This window comes from Xiphophorus maculatus, chromosome 21, assembly GCF_002775205.1.
Source record: "Xiphophorus maculatus strain JP 163 A chromosome 21, X_maculatus-5.0-male, whole genome shotgun sequence".
In the NCBI taxonomy this organism is placed as follows: Eukaryota; Metazoa; Chordata; class Actinopteri; order Cyprinodontiformes; family Poeciliidae; genus Xiphophorus; species Xiphophorus maculatus.
In genome coordinates this window covers 10,073,561-10,096,994 of record NC_036463.1, presented here as the reverse complement: position 1 = coordinate 10,096,994, position 23,434 = coordinate 10,073,561, and the positions used below count along the sequence as shown (strand labels likewise).

Below are 23,434 nucleotides of genomic sequence, written 5' to 3'. Positions count from 1 at the left end.
AATTTGTTTACATGAAGGCATCTACTTTTCTAGATGATTTAGATTCTGTAAAAATATATATTTTTCAATATTTATTTATATAATGTGTCCTGGAATACTGCCACTGATTTTTTTCTTTTCTTTTCTGAAGCAGCAGAAGAATCAATTTTCTTGCTCCAGCGCCCCCACCTGGTGGCAACATAAAATTGCTTTATGGTTTAGATTTCTTTTCTGTCATTGTTTTTTCTAATGGTGTACTTTTTAGTCCGTTCAGGACAGATGCTTATACAAACCAGAACAGCTGGATGTTGTTTCTGAAATGCTCTGCTACGATTTTGTTCTCTGCGCTCTATGGAGTATTCATTCCTCTTTTTGTCCTAAATGAGGGAGACACGCGCGATAGTGACACTTCTGCTGTCCTAACTATTACATCCTCGCCTTTTACTTGACCGACGGCCTCTATCTCTAAAAGTCTGTTGCTATGACGACACTGTCTGGCTGGCGAGATGGCAGTATGCGCTGCGTGTGGCAGTCAGACAGCTGTCCCTGCTGAATCTTCTTATCACCAACAGGGGAGGCAGAGCAGGGATGAAAATTTTAACGACAGACTATGCAAGAAATAAGAGAGCTGCAGCAAATGTGATTCAGAGCTTATGTGCCGTTTCAAGACGAAGAAATTCTGATGTCAACCAAATGTCAGCTTGTGCTACAGTGTTGTAAGACATTTGCTAAAATGAGGTGTTACTTACTTTTGCAGAGATCTCAAAGCTGGAAACATTCTCCTTGGAGATGACGGTTCTGTGCAAATTGCAGGTATTTTTTCCAACAAAGCTTTTTTCATCTGCCTCCACTTGTAACACATCAGTTATAAAGAAACTCCTTATCTTCATCCAGATGCTTTTGGCATCTTTAACAAATATTGATGGTCATAGAAAAATTATCTGTCTTGACAATACTACTATTTCCTGCTTGCTTGGGATTCTTCATTATTATTATTATTTTTGTCTCCTATCTCTCTGAACTTCAGACTTTGGCGTCAGTGCCTTTCTAGCTACAGGTGGTGACATGACCCGAAACAAAGTGCGCAAGACGTTTGTGGGAACGCCGTGCTGGATGGCCCCAGAGGTTATGGAGCAGGTCAGTACTGTTTAGAAAAAAAATGGGCAGTAAACAGAAAACTGTTCTTCAGGAAGTAAAACAATCTGTGACAAAGCAACCATTTAGTAAGTATTAAATAACCTGAATGCAGTCTTTTCTTTTTGCAGTATTTATCACAGCAAAAGCTATTATTTGTGAATTGTCTGCAGTTTGAAGTTAAAGAATAACTTTTGCTATTTTGACATTGTGAAATGTAGGAAATCTCAAACCTTTTTATTTGCAAAAGAAAATTGTAAACAAAATTTTTAATGATTGCGTTATCTAAATATGAAGGTAATTTTGAATTTAATTGAAGCAACACTTATAAAAAAAACAGATAGGACCATGTTTACTTTTTTGTTAAAAACCTTTCTTCCTTTTAACAATAGTCGGTAAAGTTCTGGGAAAGAATAGACTGATTTCTGAAGTTTTTGGCAGGGAATGTTACATTTGGGATTCTGGCTCATCAACTATCGTGCATCTTAATTGATGAATTCTTCACATTGTTCCAAATCTTTTTTTATTATTATTGTTGAGAAGTGTGGACTGCAGGGAGACTCTGCTGCTACAAAGCCCAGTATGCTTTTAGCATAATCTTTCTAGGCTCCTGAATATAATATGTATGCGTAAAAGTGCCAGACTACAACTCTCGTATGCAGCCCGGCTCTAAAACACTTGAATCATCAGCATGTCATGCAACTCTCTGGAGGCCTGATAAATCATTTTATCAAGGTAAGTTGGAGAGAAGGATACATCTAAAAATTAAAGGATTGCAACTCTCAAGAACTGGACTAGGCTATTTCTGCCTTAGGCACTAATGCACCTCATGCTGTCATAGATGCAGGATTTTGAACTCTGTGCTCCTGGCAGGTTTAAAGAGGTTGTGACATCTGTCATTTTCTGCCTGATCTAAAATTGAGCTATGGCTCGGAGAACGCAGTGGAAGCATCTTCTTCTTCTTCCATGCCAAAACTTTATTTTGAATTTATGGACTACTCAGTAAAATAGGTTCACAAACATTACTGCCTTGTAGAGATGTTCCTGAGCCTACACAACAACTTCTGCAGCAGAATTAAACCAGTTTTTAATGTGGTCCTGCCTCTGACCCAACGATCAAAGACTGCCATTAAATATCAGCTTTTGGTCTTTTCCCAGATTTTTAAAAATCTGGTTATGGTATTGTGAACTGCATATGATGGGATTTTTAAAGTCTTCCCTAGTATTTTATTGAGAAACATCACTCTGAAATCATCTCACCTTTTTTTTTAATGCATTTTTTGCTGACTTGTGAACCTCTTCCCATCTAAGATTGTTTTGCACCTGGAGCTATAGACGTAGGAATCGGGTGCGGAATGGTGTCCCATCCAAGAACTTCACCGCAGTGGAGAAAAATACTTGATTTTGAAATGTTCAACTCTTGTGCTTTTATTTTCAAGGTGCAATACAGCATCATATCGGAGCCCTTTTGTGAAGGCTCTGAATGTTTTGAATGAGGTAAAACTGTTTGTCTGGAATTATGGCTTGTTTACAATGACTAGTTGTTAGTTTACTTTCTTATATAGAAACCAAAATCATTTTGGTTCACTTATCTTAATCCTGTGAGAATAGAGTAATGTCAGTGCAAATAATGGCTACACAACACAAGGGCAACACCTGATCATACATGACTATCAAGATGTATGATTATTATATTAGATATAATACCTAATAATGTCTAATCAGGAGAATGATAGAACTCAGAGTAGTGATGCAATTGAAAAATTGTAATGCAGAGACAGAGGTGAGTTCTTAAATTAGTTGAGTTAAATATGTATTAACCTGTTATTTCTTTTTAAATATTAATTTATCATGAGAATAACTGGTTCACAGAAGAAATAGGAGAGCCAGGTGGAGCTTCAGAGTGTGAGACAAGGTATGAAATTCATATTTAATATAATAGACCCAGAAAGAAGTACAGGTGAAGACTCTTGTTGAGTTGATTTTTTATTTTTTATTTTCCCAACCACCTTTATACTCAGGAGCTGTAGCTTAGATATGCATCTCTGAAGCCATTTTGTATGTCTAGGAGCAGCAATACAGCAGCAGTAGTAAGGAGACAAGAAAAGGAGAGGAAGGTACAGGGCTTGAGGTGAGGTCTTAAAATAATGAGTGAAAACATTTCCTGAAGGGCTAAGTTATGCTATAAGAAGAGTAGGCAGCATGTATAATGCAAATCAGTTGTTAAAAATTCTCATTCTGTATGATAAAAAAATAATAATTTTTAGCTTCAGTAAGTCACATGCTAGTACTGTTCATTACACTATGTAATGTTTTTAAAAATACATTAATGTCATTCAGAGACATCAAGGGCTTGAGGCAGGAAGTCAAAATGAGGGAGAGACAGGAGCAGAGCAGGAGGTAAGAGAGCAACACATAGCAGTGAATATTTAAGGCAGCAGTTTGTGGCTACAAATGACAGGAGAAAAAAACATTTAGGCTCTTGTGCCACAGTTCATGTTTGACAAATTATTGAATGCTGAAAAGTGAGACAGCACACTGAATTCTCAGTGAGTCACTAAGCTTGTCTGATTAGGTGCGAGAGGTATCATTTATTCATTTTTGTTGCCAAACTTGCACTGATCTAAAGAGTTGTTGGAGAAGAATAAAGCTTCTTTTTTTTGCACTTTCTCATTTGTGAAACTGCTCTTTTGAGTTTAAGGGTGCATTCATACCAGCCATGTTTAGTCAGTAATTGAACTTTGATTGTTTGTCTAGGGAACCGGTTCATTCTGGGAAGTGTGAATACGCAATCAAACTGATGCAGACCAAAAAACATCAACTTTTTCTAGAAAAACTAGTCTCTAGTCTCAGTTTTAGTGAAATCTCGTGCAGCTAGAATGCATATGTGGATCCCAAAAACACCAGAGACTGCGTCTCAAGCGAGCTATAGGGCCCACATCCCGGGTAAATACAACCTAAACAAACGCAAGAGTCTAACGGCAGTGGGAGAAATAGGTTGGGGTCTTTTACCAAAGAGAAATCCTAAACTCTGACACCTTGCCATTTTTGTTTATATTTTGTGAATAAGGAAGTTGTGCTCATTACTTCTTCAGAGGTTTTGTGTTGTTTCCTTTAGGAGTTCTTGGTGCAGCACCACCACAGGTGAAGGGGTGAACAGATTTTTCAAAGTGCTGGAATTGTTTGACACAATGACAAAAAAAATTATAAGGAAAAAAAAGTCACAGCGGACTGTAAAAAAGGTTTACAACAAATAGTAATTCATATTAGTTCACACGAACCTAAATAAATACAGCAAAAAGCTTCAGGTATTATTTTTCAGTTAGTTTTACTGAGTGCTTTATTTGCTTTCTCAGGTGAGGGGATATGATTTCAAAGCCGATATTTGGAGTTTTGGGATTACAGCTATAGAGCTTGCCACTGGAGCTGCACCTTATCATAAATACCCACCAATGAAGGTAAGGACACTGCTGGGATGATCTGTTGTGTATATATATAAAAAATAAAGATAAGAATATTGGTCATTAAAAACATTTCTGGTGTTTTCAGGTCTTGATGCTGACACTGCAGAATGACCCACCATCTCTGGACACTGGTGTGACAGATAAGGAGATGGTGAAGAAATATGGCAAATCTTTCAGGAAGATGATCTCCCAGTGTTTACAGAAGGAGCCAGAGAAACGGTGTGTTGCCGTGAGGAAGTCGTATATAACGCATACTTCTTTAGAGAAGCTTCCAGTCCACATCAATCTGTTTTTGCGGTGTTCTAGTTAGCTCTTTTATAAAGCAGAATGTGGTACTTAGTTAACAATAGTGGATTTACTCTGGGTTGTACATAAAAAGGAAAGAAGCTTATAGTGGTCATTTTATTACTTTTGAATTTACTGGTTTAATGTATCATAGTATTTTACAGAGCTGTCTGTAGGTCTTATTCTTACACATTGTGTTTTTCAGGCCAACGTCATCAGAGTTGTTGAAGCATAAATTCTTTCAAAAAGCAAAAGTAAGTGTTTAATTTTTTTTTTAACTCCAAGAACAAGCAGTGAACCTGTATTTTGTTGGGAATATTCAAATCTTTAAAATAAAATAAAGAAAGTTGGTTCTTATAGTTTCTTCTTTTTTTTAATTTTCATAACTCTTGCTTTGTTATTTTAGGTCAGCTGTATTTTTACTGAAATTTCAGGTCTTTTAAAGACATTCCGGGCTAGAAACGACAAATTCATTAACTAGTTTTGCTGCATCACCTTGCATTCACTTATTTCTAGTTTTGGCTGTATTGTCTGGGTGGACAAGGGATGCCCTAGATACATGTTTTAATGAGAGCATTTCTTCTTTTGGGATTATTTCGGACAGAAGAAAACAAATGTGATTCTTGTCTCAATAACTGTGAGAAGTTCATTTGCATAACAAAAAATCCAGTCCAAATACAACCTGGGGGATTTTGTTAGATGCAATTCTCAGCTGAAGAATCTTGTGTGAACAGTAGATGTCATGCTTTGTCATTCATTATTTTAAAGCAAATAGCAATTCTCTCTCCTTTCAGACCCATGAATACTTGCATGAGAAGTTGATCGAAAGGGCTCCTACAATAACAGAGAGATCTAAAAGGGTAAGGTAAAGCAATGGATTTGCTGCTTGCCCTTTATAAAATCATCAGAAGGCAAGCTTAGTTGTGTTCTTGTGTCAGGTACGACGAGTGCCTGGTTCCAGTGGCCGGCTCCATAAAACGGAGGACGGCGAATGGGAATGGAGCGATGAAGAGCTCGATGAAGAAAGCGAGGAAGGCAAAGCAGCTGTCGCAGCTTTAAGAGTGAGTAAAACCCTACCTCCTTCTCTGTCACAGGCACACATTAACACTTTTTATTACTCCACACGCCATGTCTCTTAATCGCTGTACTCTGATGAAGTTGTCATCCTCGTGTCTGTGCAGTAGCATGTTCGTCCATTGTCTCTCCAGTGAGTCTCTCTGTATGTTGTCTTTGACGCAAAGGAGCAGCAGGTGAAGCCTGTTAGTGCCCCGAGGCGACAAGTGCGCTTCGCCCACCCACTCGAGCTGCCTACATCCAGGGTTGTTCACTTGTCACAGAAATACAGATGGCATTGCCCTAACAAGGAAGGACTCTCACATGTTGGTCCTCACAGCTAAGAAAGACGGGAAAGAAAGTCAACCGCCATTAGTGTGAGATAGCTGTGCAGGTGTCTTGATTTGCTCAAACATTTTGTTGTCCATACAAAGCCTTTTAAAGTATTTTATTGGGCTTTAAATTAAAAGACCAGTACAAATAGCCCATAATTGCAAAGATGGAGAAAACCAATGTACGTTTTTCAAAAACTTCCTCCCTCTTTTCACTGTTAAAATCGCGTGCAACCAGTCGCTTTCAAAAGTCGCCTAATTATTATCCACTTTTGTGTAGTTTAAACTTGGCATAAGTCACAGGCACACATTAACACTTGATATAAGTTTAAACTAGACCACCTCAGCCTCGGGTAGTCTAGAGGTTCACCCTGCAGCAGCACAAAGCCAGAGCTACAATGGAAGAACAAATGTCCTTTACCTTGTGCTGGTTTATAACATAAAATCTGATTAAAATGCATTGAATTTTGTGCTTTTATCATGACAAAATATAAAAGTACAAAGGGTGTTAATACTTCTATGAGGCACTGCAAATTCCTACTGTTTCTGTTACAAGCTAGAACCTTTGAAAAGTTGCAGATTTTTAATGTATCGTCAAAATCTTGAACAACTGATGAAACGCTTTTACACAAAAGGTACCTTTCTGTGTGGGTGGGCGTGTGTGTGTGTATTTTTTGGTTGTTGTTATATGTTTGCTAGTTCCTCAAAGTTAGCAGTTTAAACAAAAGCAAAAGTAAATGCTTAGCCATTGGTTCATTCATGGATTGTGGGGAAAAACTACTTAAACAATCAGATTGGACAGTGCATTTACAGCTGGTCATGCTGAAAATGTAGTTTAGTTCTGTTCAGCAAATACATTTCTTTTGGTTCTTCCAGAAATACCAGCAGGCATTGAGCTCTTTACAATCAATTCTTGTAATAGAGTGTAGGATAGATTAAATAGTTTGCCAGTGAGAGATTCCTGTCCTGGAAGCCATCTGTATTTCTACTTCTTTTTCTCTTCCATCACTGTTGTTTTTACACTGCCTAAATTTACTGAGAGCAGCAAATTACTTATCTTTACAATGATTTTTAAGCAATACATTGACCACTGACCAGTTTATTCCCAATCAATCATTTGTGGTAACATGTTGGCACACTGGAATTCCTGCCATTTATTTTAAGTTTAATGTTAGTTCTGCATCCTTTTACAGGTAACAGTTTTCCCAAAAGTCGAATCAGTTTGCCTTCATTTAGCCCACAATGCTTTTTCCTCCCTACTCCTTTCAGTTTGATTGACCTTTGAGGCACCTTTTAATGATATTTATTTATCTACCCCGAGGCCCAAAATAATTCCTCTAACAAAATTGTGATGAAATTGCCTACTTTCAATATATATATATATATATATATATATATATATATATATATATATATATATATATATATATATATATATATTATAAATACATCACATTCTTTAAAGCTATTTCAGACCTAAACATGTAGATTTTCATAATGTTTATTTTTTATGTTTTTAACTTCAGACATATTCATAGATATGTATTTTTTATTTGTTTTGGGGACTTTATGTGCTTTTTATCATAAATGTCATGTCTTATTACTTTTGCTTAAAATTCTGTCACCTGTCAAACATGTCTTTTAGCTTAGCTTAATGCTTTCCACTTTTTATGTTAATGCCAACTTATCAAGATTGTCTCTTTGGTGGTTAACTTTTTTTATATTGCATTGCATTTTGCAATAAGAGATGAAGGCCTCCATTGAAATATTATTTGAAGACGCTCCTCTGCCCCTGGTGGCTTAGGGGAGTGATCACCTAAAACTGTTTTCCTTTCCTTTCCAGAGGGTTACATTTACTAGTTATTTATGGGAAAGCGTTAGAGTAAGTGATTACAGTTTATGAAAAATATGTGGTTACATTGGGCATCAATCGAAGTTTGCAAAAATGTTTATTTTCTGAGCCTCAAGGTGCCTCATAGGTTCAACTGGACTTTTTTTTTTCCAGAAAATCAATTTGAACCTATATCTATCACTTTTTAACTTCTTTAATCCCACTTAATACTTCTGCTCTGCTTCTTCTACTAAATCTAATTGTGCAAGATGTGCCGTCACTCGTTTACAGGTTTGGATTTTCAAGTAGAAAATAAAATAAGGTTGTCATGTTATTAGAAAGGATTTCAACAATAAAATAAACAAACCCTTTAATTTTTGGCAATAAAATCTCTGTAGCCAACAATAAATCTTCACTTGACTTCACTATAGTTGGAAAAAGGAAATGTAAGCCCAATGGACATGCCCTTGAGGAAAGTAAACGAGTGATCCGTTTTAATGTGTTTACTAGTTATTGTTGCCGCTCTGTTAGCTTCTCAAAATGTGTCTCCATAAATTTCTTCTGACGTTTCTTCCATCTGTCATCAACAGTCACCAAGAGTGAAGGAAGGTCCCCAGAATTCAGAGGTAAGTTTAAAAAGATTTATTTTAATTTTCATGGGAAAATGGAGGAAATCCTTACGTTTTATCTGCTAAAGTCAATATGTTCTGAGTCTTAGTTTTGAGTCTGTGAAAAAATGTTTTTGAGAGGACCAACCAAATGAACCTCTTTCAGATTTTTCAGACTCCTGAGCCTTTAAGTAGTCACCTCCAGCCAATGCCTCCAGGTCAGGCTGAACTACCTCAGGCTGCAGGTCAACATCTACTGCAACCCACGCAAGTCAACACTCAACCCCCCACCCAGGTTGCATCCCCCTCACTCAGTGTTCCTGCTTCTGCTGGTGTTCCCACTCAGGTCAGTCTCCCCCAGCTTACCATTGTGACTTTATTTGTTTTTGTGGAACTTTGAGTACAATTGGAAGAAGACATTTACATACGTGGAGGGGACAAAAAATAAGTTTTATTCTCACTGACAATAAATCAGAATTTCTTTTGAGCATTACAAGTTAATTTTAAATGAGTCGTTTTCATTTTTTTTTTTTTTTTTACTTTTACTACTTTCTTTGAATTTATGAGTTTACCTTTACTTCTTACCAAGTAGCACTGCTTTCAAACAGTTTGACTTGGAGCAAGCATGTGGATATCCACATGCATGTGGCTATCCTTCCAGAAGTTGGAATTTTGGTCCAGTCCTCCTTATTGAATCTGTAGCTATGCTTCCAACTATTTGTCATGAGAATTTTGAGGAAACTTTTAAAATGTCACCAGAAAAAAAAAAGAAGTGAATTAGATGGGTTTCCATCTACTGGCTTAGTTTTACTCAAATTAATTTGTTAAATTTGTTTCAACAGATCCCGGCTGCCTCAGGAGATATTAACACTCCCATTAGTTTGGTATTAAGGTTAAGGTACATCTTTTAAACTCGTTCTAGGGGCATATATTGGTATCTAACGTCTTGTGAATAAGTTTTTTTTTCCACCTAATTTTTTATCATTTGTTTCTCATCAGAAATTCAAAGAAGGAGCTGAATGACATCCGCTTTGAATTTATGCCAGGAAGAGGTAAGTGTAGTTTATTTTTGAAAACGACTCAGAGAAGCTAGACTCCTGTCTGATTGTGTTTCTTTTATATTGTGGAAGTCTCTTTCTTTAGTCATGTCCTTGTTGACCCCCCTCCTATGAGTGTCACAAGATGTTCCTCTCTGTGCTGCATCGATACCCTCACGCTAAGCTGTGTGGGAATTGCCTAATGTTATGGATTTTTTCAGACACAGCAGATGGAGTGTCCCAGGAGCTGGTGTCAGCCGGTCTGGTGGACGGGAGGGACTTAGTAATAGGTGAGTTCAGCAAAATTTTCTGTCTTTGGTTATCATTTTAAGTTCTTAGCATATTTGTTTAAAGATTAAAAATTTGCTTTTGACCTGCTTTAAACAAGGTTCTTTTGTATGCTGTCACTAAGCCTTCTGCAGATAGAGCTATCTGCCAACAAACCCTGAATAGCTTTGTTTTGTATGTGTAATGCAAGTCCACCATAACCAGGCTTTTTACACAGTATTGTAGTGGCAAAATGAAGAAAAATTTGAATACAGACTAATGATATTTTAGTTCTTAATCAAAGCCAACACTACACAAATGAGTTTTTAGCCTTGATTTTAACGAACTTAGTGTTTCATCAGTTTTTAGAAGTTTATTACGGATTAGTGGAGTAGAAACCTGAATGCTGTTTCTCGATGGTTGGTTCTGATTCTGGGGATGGAAAGTAGACTTGAACCCAAATACATCAGTGGTCTGGGAGGCCGATACGATAACAGTTCTTAAATGTATTTTGGTACTAAACCTTTCAGTGATTTATAAGCTAATAAAAGTTTATTCTCTGAGCTACAAGAAGCCAATATAAGGACTTTAGAACAGGAGTGATGTGCTGCACATTTTATTTTTATTTATAGTGAGAATTCTAGCAGCAACATTCTGAATCAGCTGTCTGATCGACTTGATCAGACAGCTGATTCAGACCCATGAAGACACTGTTGCGGTAATCAATTTGACTAAACATAAACTCCTGAATGAGGTTATTGAAGATTTTGCTGGGACATTAGTCTTCTTTTAAAAAAAATTGTATTAGTCTTTATTCAACTGAAGAAAGTTATGGCAAATCCATGAGTTATTCACTCTGTGCCTATACTCGATGCTTGGATGGGTTCAAAGTTGCATGGCGATACTGTAATGTTGAGCTGTGTATCATCTGGGTAATTCTGCTAACTTGTCTTTCCTATAATCTGAAATAATGGGAGAATGTGGATATTAAACAAGAGGGAAAAAAAGATGGGGCCTTGAGATACCCTGCATGTGATTTTTGTCAACTCCGATGTAGCTCAGTTGATTAAGCAATATACCATGGTGAAGAGTGTTGATTGCTGTCCAATTATACCAGCCCTGTGGCCCTTCAACAGCTTGTTTCTGGAGTTTAAGAAATCTATATATTAGCACTGATTATTTGTACAGAACTTCAAAAGTATTTTACCCAGCAGCACCTTAGATGTTAACACAAAGATCCAAAAGGGGGAGGTCCAAAAAGAAGTTCAGAAGTAAGGGTTTAAGTCATACTGCTAAGCAACACTGCATTTAAAAGCAAAGAATAATTCCAGTGTAAAGTCAGCATACAAAAATGGCAGTGAAGCCAGTCTACATCTACATTCTCTTCCAAGATTATTGTATCCGTTTCTTCGTACTGAAACTTAATTTCTCTTTCAGTTGCTGCAAATTTGCAGAAGATAGTCGATGAGCCTCAAGCCCATAAAAATGTAACATTCAAGCTGGTGAGTGAAGCCTTTTTCCCATGTTGGTAATATTATCAACTGCATTATTACAGTAACAATACTTCATTCATCCAACAAGGAGAATTTTTTCCTCCCAGATTTTTCAAGAATAGTAGTTTAAACGTCTTGCTTTGTGATAAACTTTGCTGCTGCTAAAACCACATCAACACATTTTGAAACATAGTGGGAATATTACAAATCTTCCATCCAAGTTTTTTCTTCCAAGGAGCATACACATGTACTTATTAAAACTGAAATAATCCAACTTAGTGAATATTTCCTGACTGATTTTGATCTCTTCACAGGCTTCTGGGGTGGAGGAATCTGAAATACCAGATGACATCAAGCTGATGGGCTTCGCTCAGCTCAGCATTAGTTAAACTGTTGTTCTACCTGGAACCGTGACTTGCCTAAAAAATGTGAAAATTAAAAACAAAAAAAAATAGTTTAATGCTTTTTTTTTTCCTCTTTCCATGGCTGTAAAGAAACCACTACTGCCAAAGAAAATAGTACCATTTTGCCATTTTGCTACCCATAGGATTATACAATACCACCTTGTTGAATTAGGTGGTCAGCCGTAGTATCAGAACGTACAGTGTGAGAATCGCTCAAAGTTTACAGTGCATATGTAGAAGGATTTGAGCATTTACAAGACAAATATTTTCATTTAACATTCTGGTTCCTTCATCTTGTTATTCTCTCATTAATATGTGATGCATTTGCACAATCTGATCCAACACCCTCAAATCCCGATGATCCTGATAAGTGTAACAATGCCTTATAATCATAAGAACTACTGAATGCACGTTTAGGAGACGCCTCCTCTTCCCCCATGTGGAGCATTGTGTCGTTTGAAATGCACAAACGTGGCTTCAAGTGCTGATGCCAAACTTTTTACCTTTCTTTTTTTTTATGAGTGCTGATGAGATGGAAAATAAAGTAATGCCAAAATATGATTTTATTTAATTTTTTCAGTCTTTAATTTGTAATACTGATTATAGCACCATTGTCTTTTGGTGATTCTTAGCCCTAAACTCTCTCTCTTCTTCATAGTATACAATTATGGTGTCATTTTGGAAAGCAGGTGATATGGGAACAAATTTGGACCTAGCATATTTTGAACATGTAATTAATTCTAGCTTTGTAGCAATGTGAAATAATGTTCCATATTTTTTTGGTATACATTTTTTTGCATTATGTTTGTTTAAAACTCACATCCCATCTGTATCAACTGTTTGAGATACAAAGTTAAGCTTTGCTGCAGCAGTTACTCTTCAAACTGATTGAAAAGTGATCAATCAAAATGGCGAACAAGGAAATATTTTATTAGCTTCACTCTCTAGCTAACTACCTTAGCTTCTGCATTCCTATTATCAGTGTAAGGAATAAATTAACAAATATTTCACTGCAAGAATTTTTACTTATGCAAAATTGATCCTCAAAAGTTGCAAATGATGAATGACATTTCTTTTCTACAATGCTTACTTCCTCTAGAATTAAAATGCAAAATCTTTTCTTAGGAGCCCTTTCCAAAACGACATACAATGATTATGGCTTTGCTACTCTGAAAACACCCATGCAAATTTAAAAGCGGGTATACTGTTGAGAAACTGACTTCATGTGCAGATTTAGGTTTGAAATTATTTTAAGTAGACCAAGACACTTGTTCCTGATGAGAAATGACGCAGCCATGTCCCGAGAGTTTTGAAAATATATATACAGTATAACTGCTACTATTTACATTTAAAAATGGTACGTCAGAAATGATTTATACAGTTCATCTCATTTTCACACTATATGTGAAAATGACAGAGATTTATAGTTGAGAAAGTTACCTCCACAGTTTTATTTTAAATACAGCAAAACAACCCGGTTCTGTTTGCAATTTCAGCTCAACTGGCTCATGCAAATGGGTAACGCGCAGTTTTAATATGTTAATTTCTCAGGAACTTTGTGTCACAGTGTTACAAAACTGGATTTAAACGTATAAAATATTTTTGTCCTAAACGTGTGCCCATAAGGAGGACTTATTTCTTGAAAGTTCAAAGCATGGTTTATATATATATATATATATATATATATATATATATATATATATATATATATATATATATATATACAATGCTACAACGTATATCAAACACATGTGAACGCATGTGACTGTTTTAAGCAATGGACTTTATACATCAGATTAACTTAAACTGTGTATAATAATTGAAGGCTTTATGGTTTACATGAATCTTGAACTCTTGATACTTTGCTTAATTATTTGATTATTAAGGTCACTGGATAAATATAAATGCAACTTCTCAACTAACATCCAAGTGTTTGTTTAAAAAGAAACACTATGCTTAGTTAGTGATGGTTCTTGCACAAATGGCAACCTGGGCAATTTCACTCTTTTCCAACCAACTGAAATGAAAGTATCTATCATCAGTCTTAGAGCAGGATATAATGCATTGCAGTTCCCCATAAAGAACAAAACCCAGTACTGCAATAAAAATTTACAATGGCTCTTTTGTTTTGGCTTTTATGTATTTAAATGAGCTGATTTATTCTTCTGATATTTAAAACTGTGCTCTGAAGAACTCCAGTTAATTCAGACTATCACCAGAAAAAAAAAATCCAAAAGCCTTCTTGACATTTTTTTTTGTTTTGTTCTATTTAGTTGGAAGTGAAAGTGCAGCAGCTGAACTCTTCTCACTGTCTGGTATTAGTTTCTGAATTTAACATTTATTTTAACAGGGCTGAAAATAAGTACTTGACTTAAACCTGAGGATGTAAATAATGTCATTTGGTTTTATTTTCATGCTGTTTCACTCTGCCTTGGGTTTCTGTCTCATGACATGATTGTAGGTTCCTCAAATGTGGCGATTGGTTCTTGGCTTGGGGTTATATACTTTTGAAGGCCTTGATGTCAGCAACAATTTGACAAGTATGATGTCTGTTCATAATTTCTTATCGGAAAAGGTTAATGTCCTTGAAAATTGTGAACATAAGTTCTAAATCACTTTGAGTTTCCAAAATCTTAAAGTATTGTCAACGCCGTTCATTAGACCCCAGTTGTGGGCCGTTTACAGTCACTCTCACATGCTTTCTCATCTTTGTTTCTTACAGCTGATAAATAAAAACTTAATTGTAAACAGTTGGAAAAGTCCATTTTCTTGCACATTTTGCATTATTGACCCAGTCTGAGGAACTTGTGTATTGCATATGAAACAGTTAAGACTGTGGTGTGGTTTATCTATTTAATTAGATAATGATGTATTGTCACAACTCTCCAGATGCCATTTTTGGATGCCATCAAAGAAAACTAAGAGAAAAGCTTTATGTTTTTGCCTGTGAAGATGTAAACCTATGTGCAAGCCTTAAATCACAAATGACCAAGTGTATTTTTTTAATCTTTATTTTCTATTTTAAGTTTTTGGTGGGATTTAGGAGGTGATTTTGATTTAGATATATGTCCTAGTTCACATAAAAATTCCTGAAAGAAACTTGCGCAGGTGAGGGAACAAAAAGCAGTGATCGTGTCTTTCATCACTTGCTGATGGTCTCAGACTGAGCCCTGCTAAGGTGGTCAGGACTTTTATGATCGAGCCTTATGAGATTGTGTTTGTGTGTGCTTTGTGTAGACTGAGTCTGGCTTCAAGTGGAGATGATCTTGTGGCTTTGTTCTTTTCTCGATCTTCTGTCCCTTTTCCACACCGTCTAACAAAACTGTAGCAACTGAACAGATAAAAGAGTAAACAATGTTTGTCTAGGACTAATTGAGGTCGTTATATGATTTATAACTGTTTTTGTTCAGTATTTCCATTTCTTTTTGATTATTTTGGAGTTCAGGCATGTTTATCTTATTTTTATTCATTAAAATAATTAGTACATCTGCATCTTAGACTTTTGTCTTTTTTATTATTTATTAAGACTGCCACTGGTGCTGCATTGCAGTTACTTGGGAAGTGGGAACTCTGAGCTATGTTTGATGGCAGACCGGAGGTAACGGCGTTCTAGATAAAAAGTCGGGATTGCAACATGGCGATGCCCATTAATATTGTTTACAGTACCTGTTTAAAACATTTTTAGTTTTACTTTGCATAAGCAAATACCATTTTTAATTTGTTCGGTTTAGAGTTGCAGGCACTTCATGTAACACTGATTTAAGATGGACTCGCTTGTGTGTCTTGTAAAATAAATATGAATTCATCACATCTTACTCCTGTTGATGCAAGGAACGGCCATATTGGAGAGCGCAGTCCACCTTATGAGTCATAACTGGGGGTAATCAGTGTTGCTCCCAAATTCCCAGCGGGAAATTTTTTTTAGGGCTTTCCAGTTGAATTGTTTTGCCTGGAAAGTTGAAATTTCCCAATTCTGAGTACAACTTGAACACAGCATTAAACTGCATCTAAAGACAGTCCTTTGAAAAAGTATTTGTATCTCTTTGACTTTTGTATGTTTTCTCACAATATTCAAGTTTTTATTGGGATTTTAGGAAGTAGGCCACAGTTACTTAATGGAAGAAAAGGTTTTTAGGCATTTTTGTAACGAATCAGAAAAGGGTGGCATTTTAATCTAGCCCCCTTCTATTTTAGACTCACAAATTAATATCCAACCAAATGCAATAAAGTCACCAGTATAAATCCAGCTGCTCTGTGAAGACCTCAGAGGTCTTCACAAACACAATCATAAAAGCAAAGAAACTGTAGACAGTGGAAAAGCTTAAAGCATGGTTAGGCTGGCATAAGACAACCAAGATAAACATTACAGTTTATGAACTCTTGACAGTGTCTTCAGTGCAACGTTGGTCCTCCAGTGGTCCATTTATTCTATGTCTGCAATAAAACAGGAAAGGAGCACATGCCATAAAGTTAGTCTTTAATGTATCAATTGCATTACTTATAGAAATTTTTGTTGTTGTATTCAGCTTACCCGATCACTGTGACCTCCTGAAATTCAACATTGAGTGTTTCGGGCAGCAGCAAGCAGAAACCGCCAGCAGCCATTGGGATGATGCCGTACACCACCATGGGAACACTGTAATGGTAGACCTCCAAGAGCCTGACCAGTGGTGAGAGTATGCCAGCCACACGAGCACACATGGCGTTGAAGCCGACACCACTATGTCTACAAAACAAAAACAAAAAAAACAATTGGACCAAATCAAAGCTGTTTACAGCTACTGCAAGTCTGCATTATTAAGTTCCACATATTGAAAGATGTTCAGAATAATTATTCTTTGGAAAATTTGCATAAAATAATTCTACTAATATTTAGGTAGTTAAGACAACTACTAAAGACATTCTTGCTTTATTGGTTTTTAGAATGAGTTATTGTTTTAATTGGTTGAGTTCTAAGAACAAAATGGACTTTCAAGGTCAAAGCACCCTGGTACAGCTGTTTAAATATTTATGACTGTAAACATTTCTTTGATGTTATCAAAGACATAGATAACACATCATAAAAAGTGTCCTCCTTTGTATACTTGGCTTTCCCTATTGCAAACTTTCACCATGCTTTGCAGTATGGTGAAAATTTGGACCCAACTTTTATTGAATTGCAACTGTGGTTAATTATTTTGCATCTCCATCTTCCTTGGTGTACATGATGGCATTAGAAACGGAGATATGCTTCATCACTGTCCTGATCTAATTTCTACTTTGAATCAATGTCTTTAGGTATTTAAAAGGCTTCTCATGTGCAGGTTTGGTTACATTGCTATTTTTCTTCTACCTATGCAACATTTTTAGACCATGCTATGCTTTTACTAGCAACCTTAGACTAGACACAAATGGCCATTTCAATGTGGACTGTATTTTCTAACGGTTTTTATAGCAGCTAATCTTTAGGAGATTATTATAGATTGTGGAGCAAAGGCAGAAGAAAGTTACCTTAAATCTGTAGGGTACAATTCAGCTGTATAAACATGGGCCGTGCTGCAGGCAGCTGTAGCAGCAAACTTTCCCAGCATTGCTATGACAGTCACTATCGCTGGAAGATCTGATTGGTACAAGATACAAAACATAGAGGTGCAAAACTGTTTTACACTTTATAGCAACAACGTACTATATATGACATGACTTTAAAGCTACCTTTTGGGACAATAATGGCCACCAAACAAGAAACCCCACCAAAGATCAGGAAACCTGCTTCACATATTCTCCTCCCAAAGCGCTGAATCAGAGTCAAGCCGGCCATGTTGGCAGGAATTTCAATGAAGCCAAAGATGAGCTGCGTGAGGTAGATGTTTAGGCCGAAACTTCCGATATTTAGGCTCAGTCCGTAAAACAGAAAAGTTGCTGCAAACCTGGAATCAGATACATTTAGTTTCCATGTCTATTTGGTAGCGATTACAGATGTGAACCATTTTTAAATAGTGCATACCAGTTAAAGGCCATGATTACAGTATTCTTTCTTAAGTAGGCTACTCGGAAAATGTCCACCATGTTCTTTCTGTTCGGAGAACACTCCACATTGATCTAAAAAATTAGAAAAGAGTTGGTAGAAATTGTTCACATCAACCCAAAGACTTTCTAAATCTGGTTTTGTTAAAGATTAATTGTGGATGAAGACCTTATCAAGCAGATCCGCTGTTACATTTCTCTTGTTAGCTTTGGCAGCCCGTTGGAGCTCCTTCAGAGCCTCCTCCTTCTTGCCCTGAGACACGAGCCATCGGGGCGACTCTGGAAGAAAACTGGGAGAAAAAAAAAATTTGAACCCTAAATTTCCTTGAATAGAATTTTATGGTGTAAAATCTGTTTCTTTAAGAATAATATACCATCTGCTCACCATAACATGGTCACCAGGACAATGACGAGAGGGCTAAAGAGCACCAGTTGCATGTTCTTCCAGTTTGTTGTCAAATAAGCAATCCCAGACAAAATTATCTGTCCTACTGAAAAGAAACTCATGATGGACATCGTGCAGAGAGCTGATTTTGAAGGATCTGTCCATTCCACCACTGAAAAGTGGATCAGAAGTGAATACATTTGGTAAAATAGGCTTGATGTTACATTTTTAAGTCTCAAAAGTTTGATACTTTAAAAAAAAAAAAATTGCCAATATTACTGCTTCTAATATTAGGACACAGAACATAAAGGAGAAACAAAACGATGAACCTACCCATCACAAATGTGTTCATGATAACAACACCAGTTCCACATAAAAATTTGAGAGTCATGTAAACGTAGATGTTTGGTGAGAAAGCTGTGCTAACACTGAACAACAGCAGGATGAAAACTGAAAGAAGGATCCCAAATCTTCTGCCAAACCTAAAGAGAGGAATAGTAGATTTTAACACTTTCTAAAATATCTAGGTTGTGCTCTACTTTTTAATATGAAAAATGCAATACATCTATTATTTGCCAGTATCATCTTCAAGTTTATCTGTAGAAGAACATTTAGCAACATGGCAATTCAAGGTTCTTTTCATAATAAAAACATAACTCAATAAACAAACAAAAATATTACATTGCTATGACTAGATATTACTTTAAAAGATCCAGTTTTTATTAATCAAAGGTAGCCTTGACTTAAAGGAACGATGTATTTTGGCTGTGACACGATGCTCTGGAAGTTTGTTGCAGATTTGTGAAGCATAAAAATTGAAGACTGCTTCCTCAAATTTCGTTCAGATCTTGAAAATGCAGAGCAGACTGGAATCAAAAGCAGTCTCAGTTCAGAAAACAATGAACTGAGAGATGGGCAAACTGTAATTCGATACGGATCCAAGTCCACATCTGAATCAAGGCATAATCTTGACAATTTCAAATTCAAAAAACTGAGGTAACATGTAAAGCTAATGTTACATGTGATTTCTGAAATGCAGAAATTAACACTGTTAAAGAAACTGTTCAGAGACAGTCTAAAAGACAAATATTCAATTTAAGTCAAACAAATGTAAGTTTTTTTTTCTTCCCTTTCTTCAGCTGGCAATCTGACTTTAACAATAACAAATGTGTCTTAGCTTTGATGGACATGGACTTGATGTGGTCTTCAGGATGAATTGCAATGGTGTTATTAGATACCATTTAAGACCTTTGCTCCGCTTATCTAATCTGAGATTAGTTCTGATGTTCAGAGACCTGTTTCTCTCAGGTAAGATATTGTCTGCTGATGACAACTCTCTAGAAACAACCTTTCCATTTTTAGCTTGTGTTCATTAATCGCTTACTGGAATTCAGAACCCTGTTTGAGATTTTTAAAGAATGCAACATAATCTGGCTTGGATTTGGAATGCTCTTAAATTTGTGAAGCCTGATCTGGCAACAGATCTGCTGATGTTTAAAGGAAAAGTAATACCTGTCAGAAATTGCCCCAAACATCAGCGAACCGACCAGAACACCAGCCATGTAGATGGACTGTGATGCCTCAATTAAACCACTTTTGTCACAAACCAGATTAAACTGCAAAAAGGAGCAATCGTTACAGAGAAGGGACAGACAGTATAAAGATAGACATGAACAATCTGCAAAGTATGCAAGAGAAACACAGATATACTGTTGACGGCAGATATTTGAATAAACCATGATAAAACCCACAAAATTATTGCCTTTAACTTGCATTTTTGTCTGACTATATCTTCAGTAATTAAGGACTCCTCCCTACGTGTATCTGCACTACAATCTAGCTCTTTGAAGTATCTCCTTTCTTCAATGAGGAGGGGGCTTTTGACTGCAAACTAGGACTTGTAGGGTCCGAACTTTTTGGCCTGCGAGCCAAAATTGTCAGGTTGAATATACTCACAAGACACCTGCATATAAGAAAACGAAACATGCCATATTTCATTGTCTGATTTTTGTAGAAAAAAAAAATTATAAAACAAATTTGAAAATCATTTTGTCTAAGCACTAAAAAGGTTCAAGTGGATGATTTCTGAACCTCTTCAGAAATTCATAAAAGTTGTTTTTTTCAGATTTGATTATCCAAATATGGGGATATAGTTTTCCTACTCACCTTCAAAAAAGAAAAAGAAAAAAAGATTCCTTTCTGCTTGTGCTGTTGAGTCAAGTTTTCAGTGGAAGGGTGGCTCCTTTTTACTGGAAAGGAGCCACACAAAATCCCCCAATGGACAGCAAATGACCCTCAGGCCTTACATTGGGCAGGCCTGCTGAAGATAATGATCTTTTTTTCAGCTTTTGCCAGAGGTTGGTGCACTAATTTTACAAAACAAGTTCCAAAACCAAAATAAGTTAATCTCTTAGAAAATCCCAGCTGGTTTAATAAAGGACATTTTTATTCTGGCTTTGGTTAAGAAAAAAACACAACTTTTGTGTCTTTTTAAACTAGGAATTTAAATAACTGGCTTCAACTGCACATTATTATTATTATTTTTATTTTTACCTCTGTCACAATGTTGGAAACACCAGATTGGACCTCATAGTCCCAGCCACTGATGCATCCTGTTGTCCCGTTAAGACCATACTTTTCGATCGTTTCCAAATCCAGATTCACAGGGATGAACATTTTACAGCTTTCAAATCTTCCGTTCTCATCCACGGGGATGGTAAGATTTCTCTGCCTCTCTTTGGTTAGGTTTGGTCCATTCTCCAAAATCCAGTCAGTGTTACAGTGATGTGGGAAACTCATTCCAGTAAACACCTGGCTTGTCACGTCGAAAGCTGGGAAAATGCTGGGTATGCACAGCGCAATAAGTAAGCTTTTCTGAAATAAACCAAACTCCCCTATCTCCTTCAGGACCTCTCCAAAGCTGCTCATCTTGGCTTGTGGCTCATCCATTAGCAGTTTGAGGATCTGAAGGAGGAGTAGAGACACTAAAGCCACTATTAAGCACACTTAATAATTAGCCAAGCATAGCTAAGATAAGCCAAAAACGTAATGGTATGTCCTCAGTTCTTATTACTTTATGATTGTCCCAAGAACAATAAAATGCAACACAGCTAAACTACTAGAATGATTGATAACACAAGTGTTAAAGAAATAACTCTTCTGTAAACAATGCAAGTGAAGAGTTCAAACAAAATGGGGTTAAACCAACTAAATAGCAAGAAAGAGTAAAAATACCTTTAGAGCTGTAGTAACCACGCTAGTCCAACCGCTAGCATGAAATACAAACCAAATATTAGTGTAGAATTTCAAATCAACTTATTCTATTGTGAATGTTTCAGGTTGAAGAAAACACCCTCAATATTTAAATTAGGTCAATCAAGTTTCACCAGCCAAATGTGTTCTTGCTCTCACAGGTGCAACAGCACAGAGCTGATCAAAAGAAACAGCAGAATCAATACATCAACACATGAGTGTTGAAACGCAGTTGATACCAGAGGAGAAGAGTTCACTTTTTTGCGATCTGAGAAAGTATTAAAAAGTTTAAACTTGAAAAGAAGGCAAAAACTTCTGTTGTAAAGAAACACACTAAAAGCAGTTACAGCTTTAAAAGAATCCACTCCCCCACCCTCCCTTCACTGGATCTGGAGAAACCCCTGTAGAAAATCATGGACCTGACAAAACATCAACAACTCTGGAATGACACTTCATTGTCCTACCGATAGTTGTCATTCTTTCAAGCAGATTGAAAGTTGTGAGAAAATGATTTACTGTAACCCCTAATGATAAGAACATGTAACATGTTTCAAAAGACAGATCATTTGGAAAAACAAGTGGGCAGAAGATTAAAAAATGCTTTCTAACTTCCTTTGATCGGCAGTAATCCTTCTCTCAAGCCTTCCATCAGTCACATAAGACACTATTCATTATTACTATTACCATTAATAATTTCACAAATGACCAACATTCAGCTCTTCTATGATAGAATAATTTACTTAAAGTCCAATCTGTCTCAGGATATATGCTTTTACCTTCCATATAGTTAATGTTCTGAACAGTGACTAGACAATGCAGACTGATAATAAGGTGCAAGAATGGAGTATCTATTTAGGACTCCCACTATGTGCATCATCTGTGTATCAGAGAAGTATGTATTTAGTACAGGAAATGGAGCTATAATTTTATAATTGATAATTTTTGACATCATTCTAAAGTACATTAGGGCTGCAAGTAACGATTATTTTAGTTATCGATTAATCTATTGATAGATTATTCTGAAGATTAATTGGACAAAAAGTGGCACATTCTGTGGATGTTTCATTTAAGCCTTTTTTGTGCAATATTAGAAATATATTAAGAGAGGCATATAAACAAATAATTAATTTTAAAATAAAAAATCAAACATTTTATTGCCTAAAATGTAATAATATATTCCTTCAGTGTACAACTTGTCATTTGTTGAGGTTGAGGTTTTTGTCGAACATCTTCATAAATGAAAGTTGTTCTTTTTTTATCTTAATTGCAAAATGTATGTATTTTGTTTGCAGTTTTGGCTTAATTACTGCTCTGCGTGTGTTCTTGTTTCAGCAAATAGTCTTTTTTTTATTCTGTGTACTAAAGTTAACGATTAATTGATTACTAATATAGTTGACTATTACTTTAAATAGCAATTCATTGCGTTTAATGTGATTAATTGCTGTATTTTTTAAATCAATATTTTCTCTTATTTCTCTTAAGTGACACTTTTTGAGGCCAGGAAATGATTTAAAATGTATTACTCCTTAAATTCAGTGCCTTGAAAATGCGGTACAGATTTTACAACTAAAAACTATTTATTTAGTGGTGACTTTATGTAACATACTAAATAATATTACATATTAACGCTGAACTACAGCGAGCTGGGACTAGGGTTGTGACTGTGGATATGACAAGAGAGTTGCATATGAGTTGAATATGAGTGTTGCAAAGACATGAAATGAGGCAAATGGTCGATTGAAGCTAATCCTGCTTATTTGCCAGAGCATGGTCTGTTCTGTTCTGTTTCCATGCTGATTAACTCAAAGAGTTGAATATTTACAAAGAGCAAGGACCAAAATAACTTAATAAGTGTTTTCTATCTGTTTTCCATGAAGGTAGAAGAGACAGGGACACAACTTATTGGT

The 23,434-nt window shown here is 36.1% G+C and overlaps 2 protein-coding genes across 5 annotated transcripts in view; one reads left to right on the top strand and one right to left on the bottom strand.

Moving 5' to 3' along the window:
- oxsr1 (oxidative stress responsive 1) overlaps positions 1 to 11,937 on the top strand; it is a 41,898-nt gene extending 29,961 nt beyond the window's left edge. Inside the window, exons 5-18 of the mRNA XM_005797822.3 lie at positions 737 to 792; positions 1,007 to 1,116; positions 4,470 to 4,571; positions 4,663 to 4,796; positions 5,068 to 5,116; positions 5,657 to 5,722; positions 5,801 to 5,923; positions 8,669 to 8,704; positions 8,853 to 9,032; positions 9,529 to 9,584; positions 9,686 to 9,738; positions 9,945 to 10,013; positions 11,428 to 11,492; positions 11,798 to 11,937. Coding sequence (XP_005797879.1) covers positions 737 to 792; positions 1,007 to 1,116; positions 4,470 to 4,571; positions 4,663 to 4,796; positions 5,068 to 5,116; positions 5,657 to 5,722; positions 5,801 to 5,923; positions 8,669 to 8,704; positions 8,853 to 9,032; positions 9,529 to 9,584; positions 9,686 to 9,738; positions 9,945 to 10,013; positions 11,428 to 11,492; positions 11,798 to 11,872 — 1,174 coding nt within the window. The 3' untranslated portion in view covers positions 11,873 to 11,937. The remainder of the gene's footprint in view (positions 1 to 736; positions 793 to 1,006; positions 1,117 to 4,469; positions 4,572 to 4,662; positions 4,797 to 5,067; positions 5,117 to 5,656; positions 5,723 to 5,800; positions 5,924 to 8,668; positions 8,705 to 8,852; positions 9,033 to 9,528; positions 9,585 to 9,685; positions 9,739 to 9,944; positions 10,014 to 11,427; positions 11,493 to 11,797) is intronic.
- A 1,716-nt stretch (positions 11,938 to 13,653) lies between these two features.
- LOC102233998 (solute carrier family 22 member 13-like) lies at positions 13,654 to 22,233 on the bottom strand. 4 transcript variants are annotated; one of them, XM_005797821.3, is made up of 10 exons: positions 20,829 to 22,233; positions 19,788 to 19,891; positions 18,609 to 18,757; positions 18,276 to 18,447; positions 18,060 to 18,180; positions 17,871 to 17,965; positions 17,579 to 17,793; positions 17,378 to 17,486; positions 16,419 to 16,613; positions 13,654 to 16,321 (listed from the first exon to the last, which is right to left on the bottom strand). In XM_005797821.3, the coding sequence occupies exons 1-10, from the start codon at positions 21,222 to 21,224 to the stop codon at positions 16,258 to 16,260; spliced, it is 1,620 nt and encodes a 539-aa protein (XP_005797878.2). In that variant the 5' UTR covers positions 21,225 to 22,233; the 3' UTR covers positions 13,654 to 16,257. The 4 variants fall into 4 exon arrangements, with proteins under 4 accessions (XP_005797878.2, XP_023182326.1, XP_023182328.1 ...); XM_023326558.1 differs by having other exon boundaries at positions 19,788 to 20,595; positions 20,829 to 20,919; XM_023326560.1 differs by having other exon boundaries at positions 19,788 to 20,592; positions 20,829 to 20,915.
- Positions 22,234 to 23,434: the final 1,201 nt, after the last annotated feature.

What these genes read in the sequence shown, in the direction of transcription:
- LOC102233998 (XM_005797821.3), bottom strand. Translation starts at nt 21,224, where the DNA reads ATGGATGAGCCACAAGCCAAGATGAGCAGCTTTGGAGAGGTCCTGAAG. An exon ending in TTTCCAACATTGTGACAGAG is followed by an intron (nt 19,892 to 20,828) that starts GTAAAAATAAAA and finishes TCCTTTTTGCAG; the next exon opens with TTTAATCTGGTTTGTGACAA. An exon ending in CATGAACACATTTGTGATGG is followed by an intron (nt 18,448 to 18,608) that starts GTAGGTTCATCG and finishes TCCACTTTTCAG; the next exon opens with TGGTGGAATGGACAGATCCT.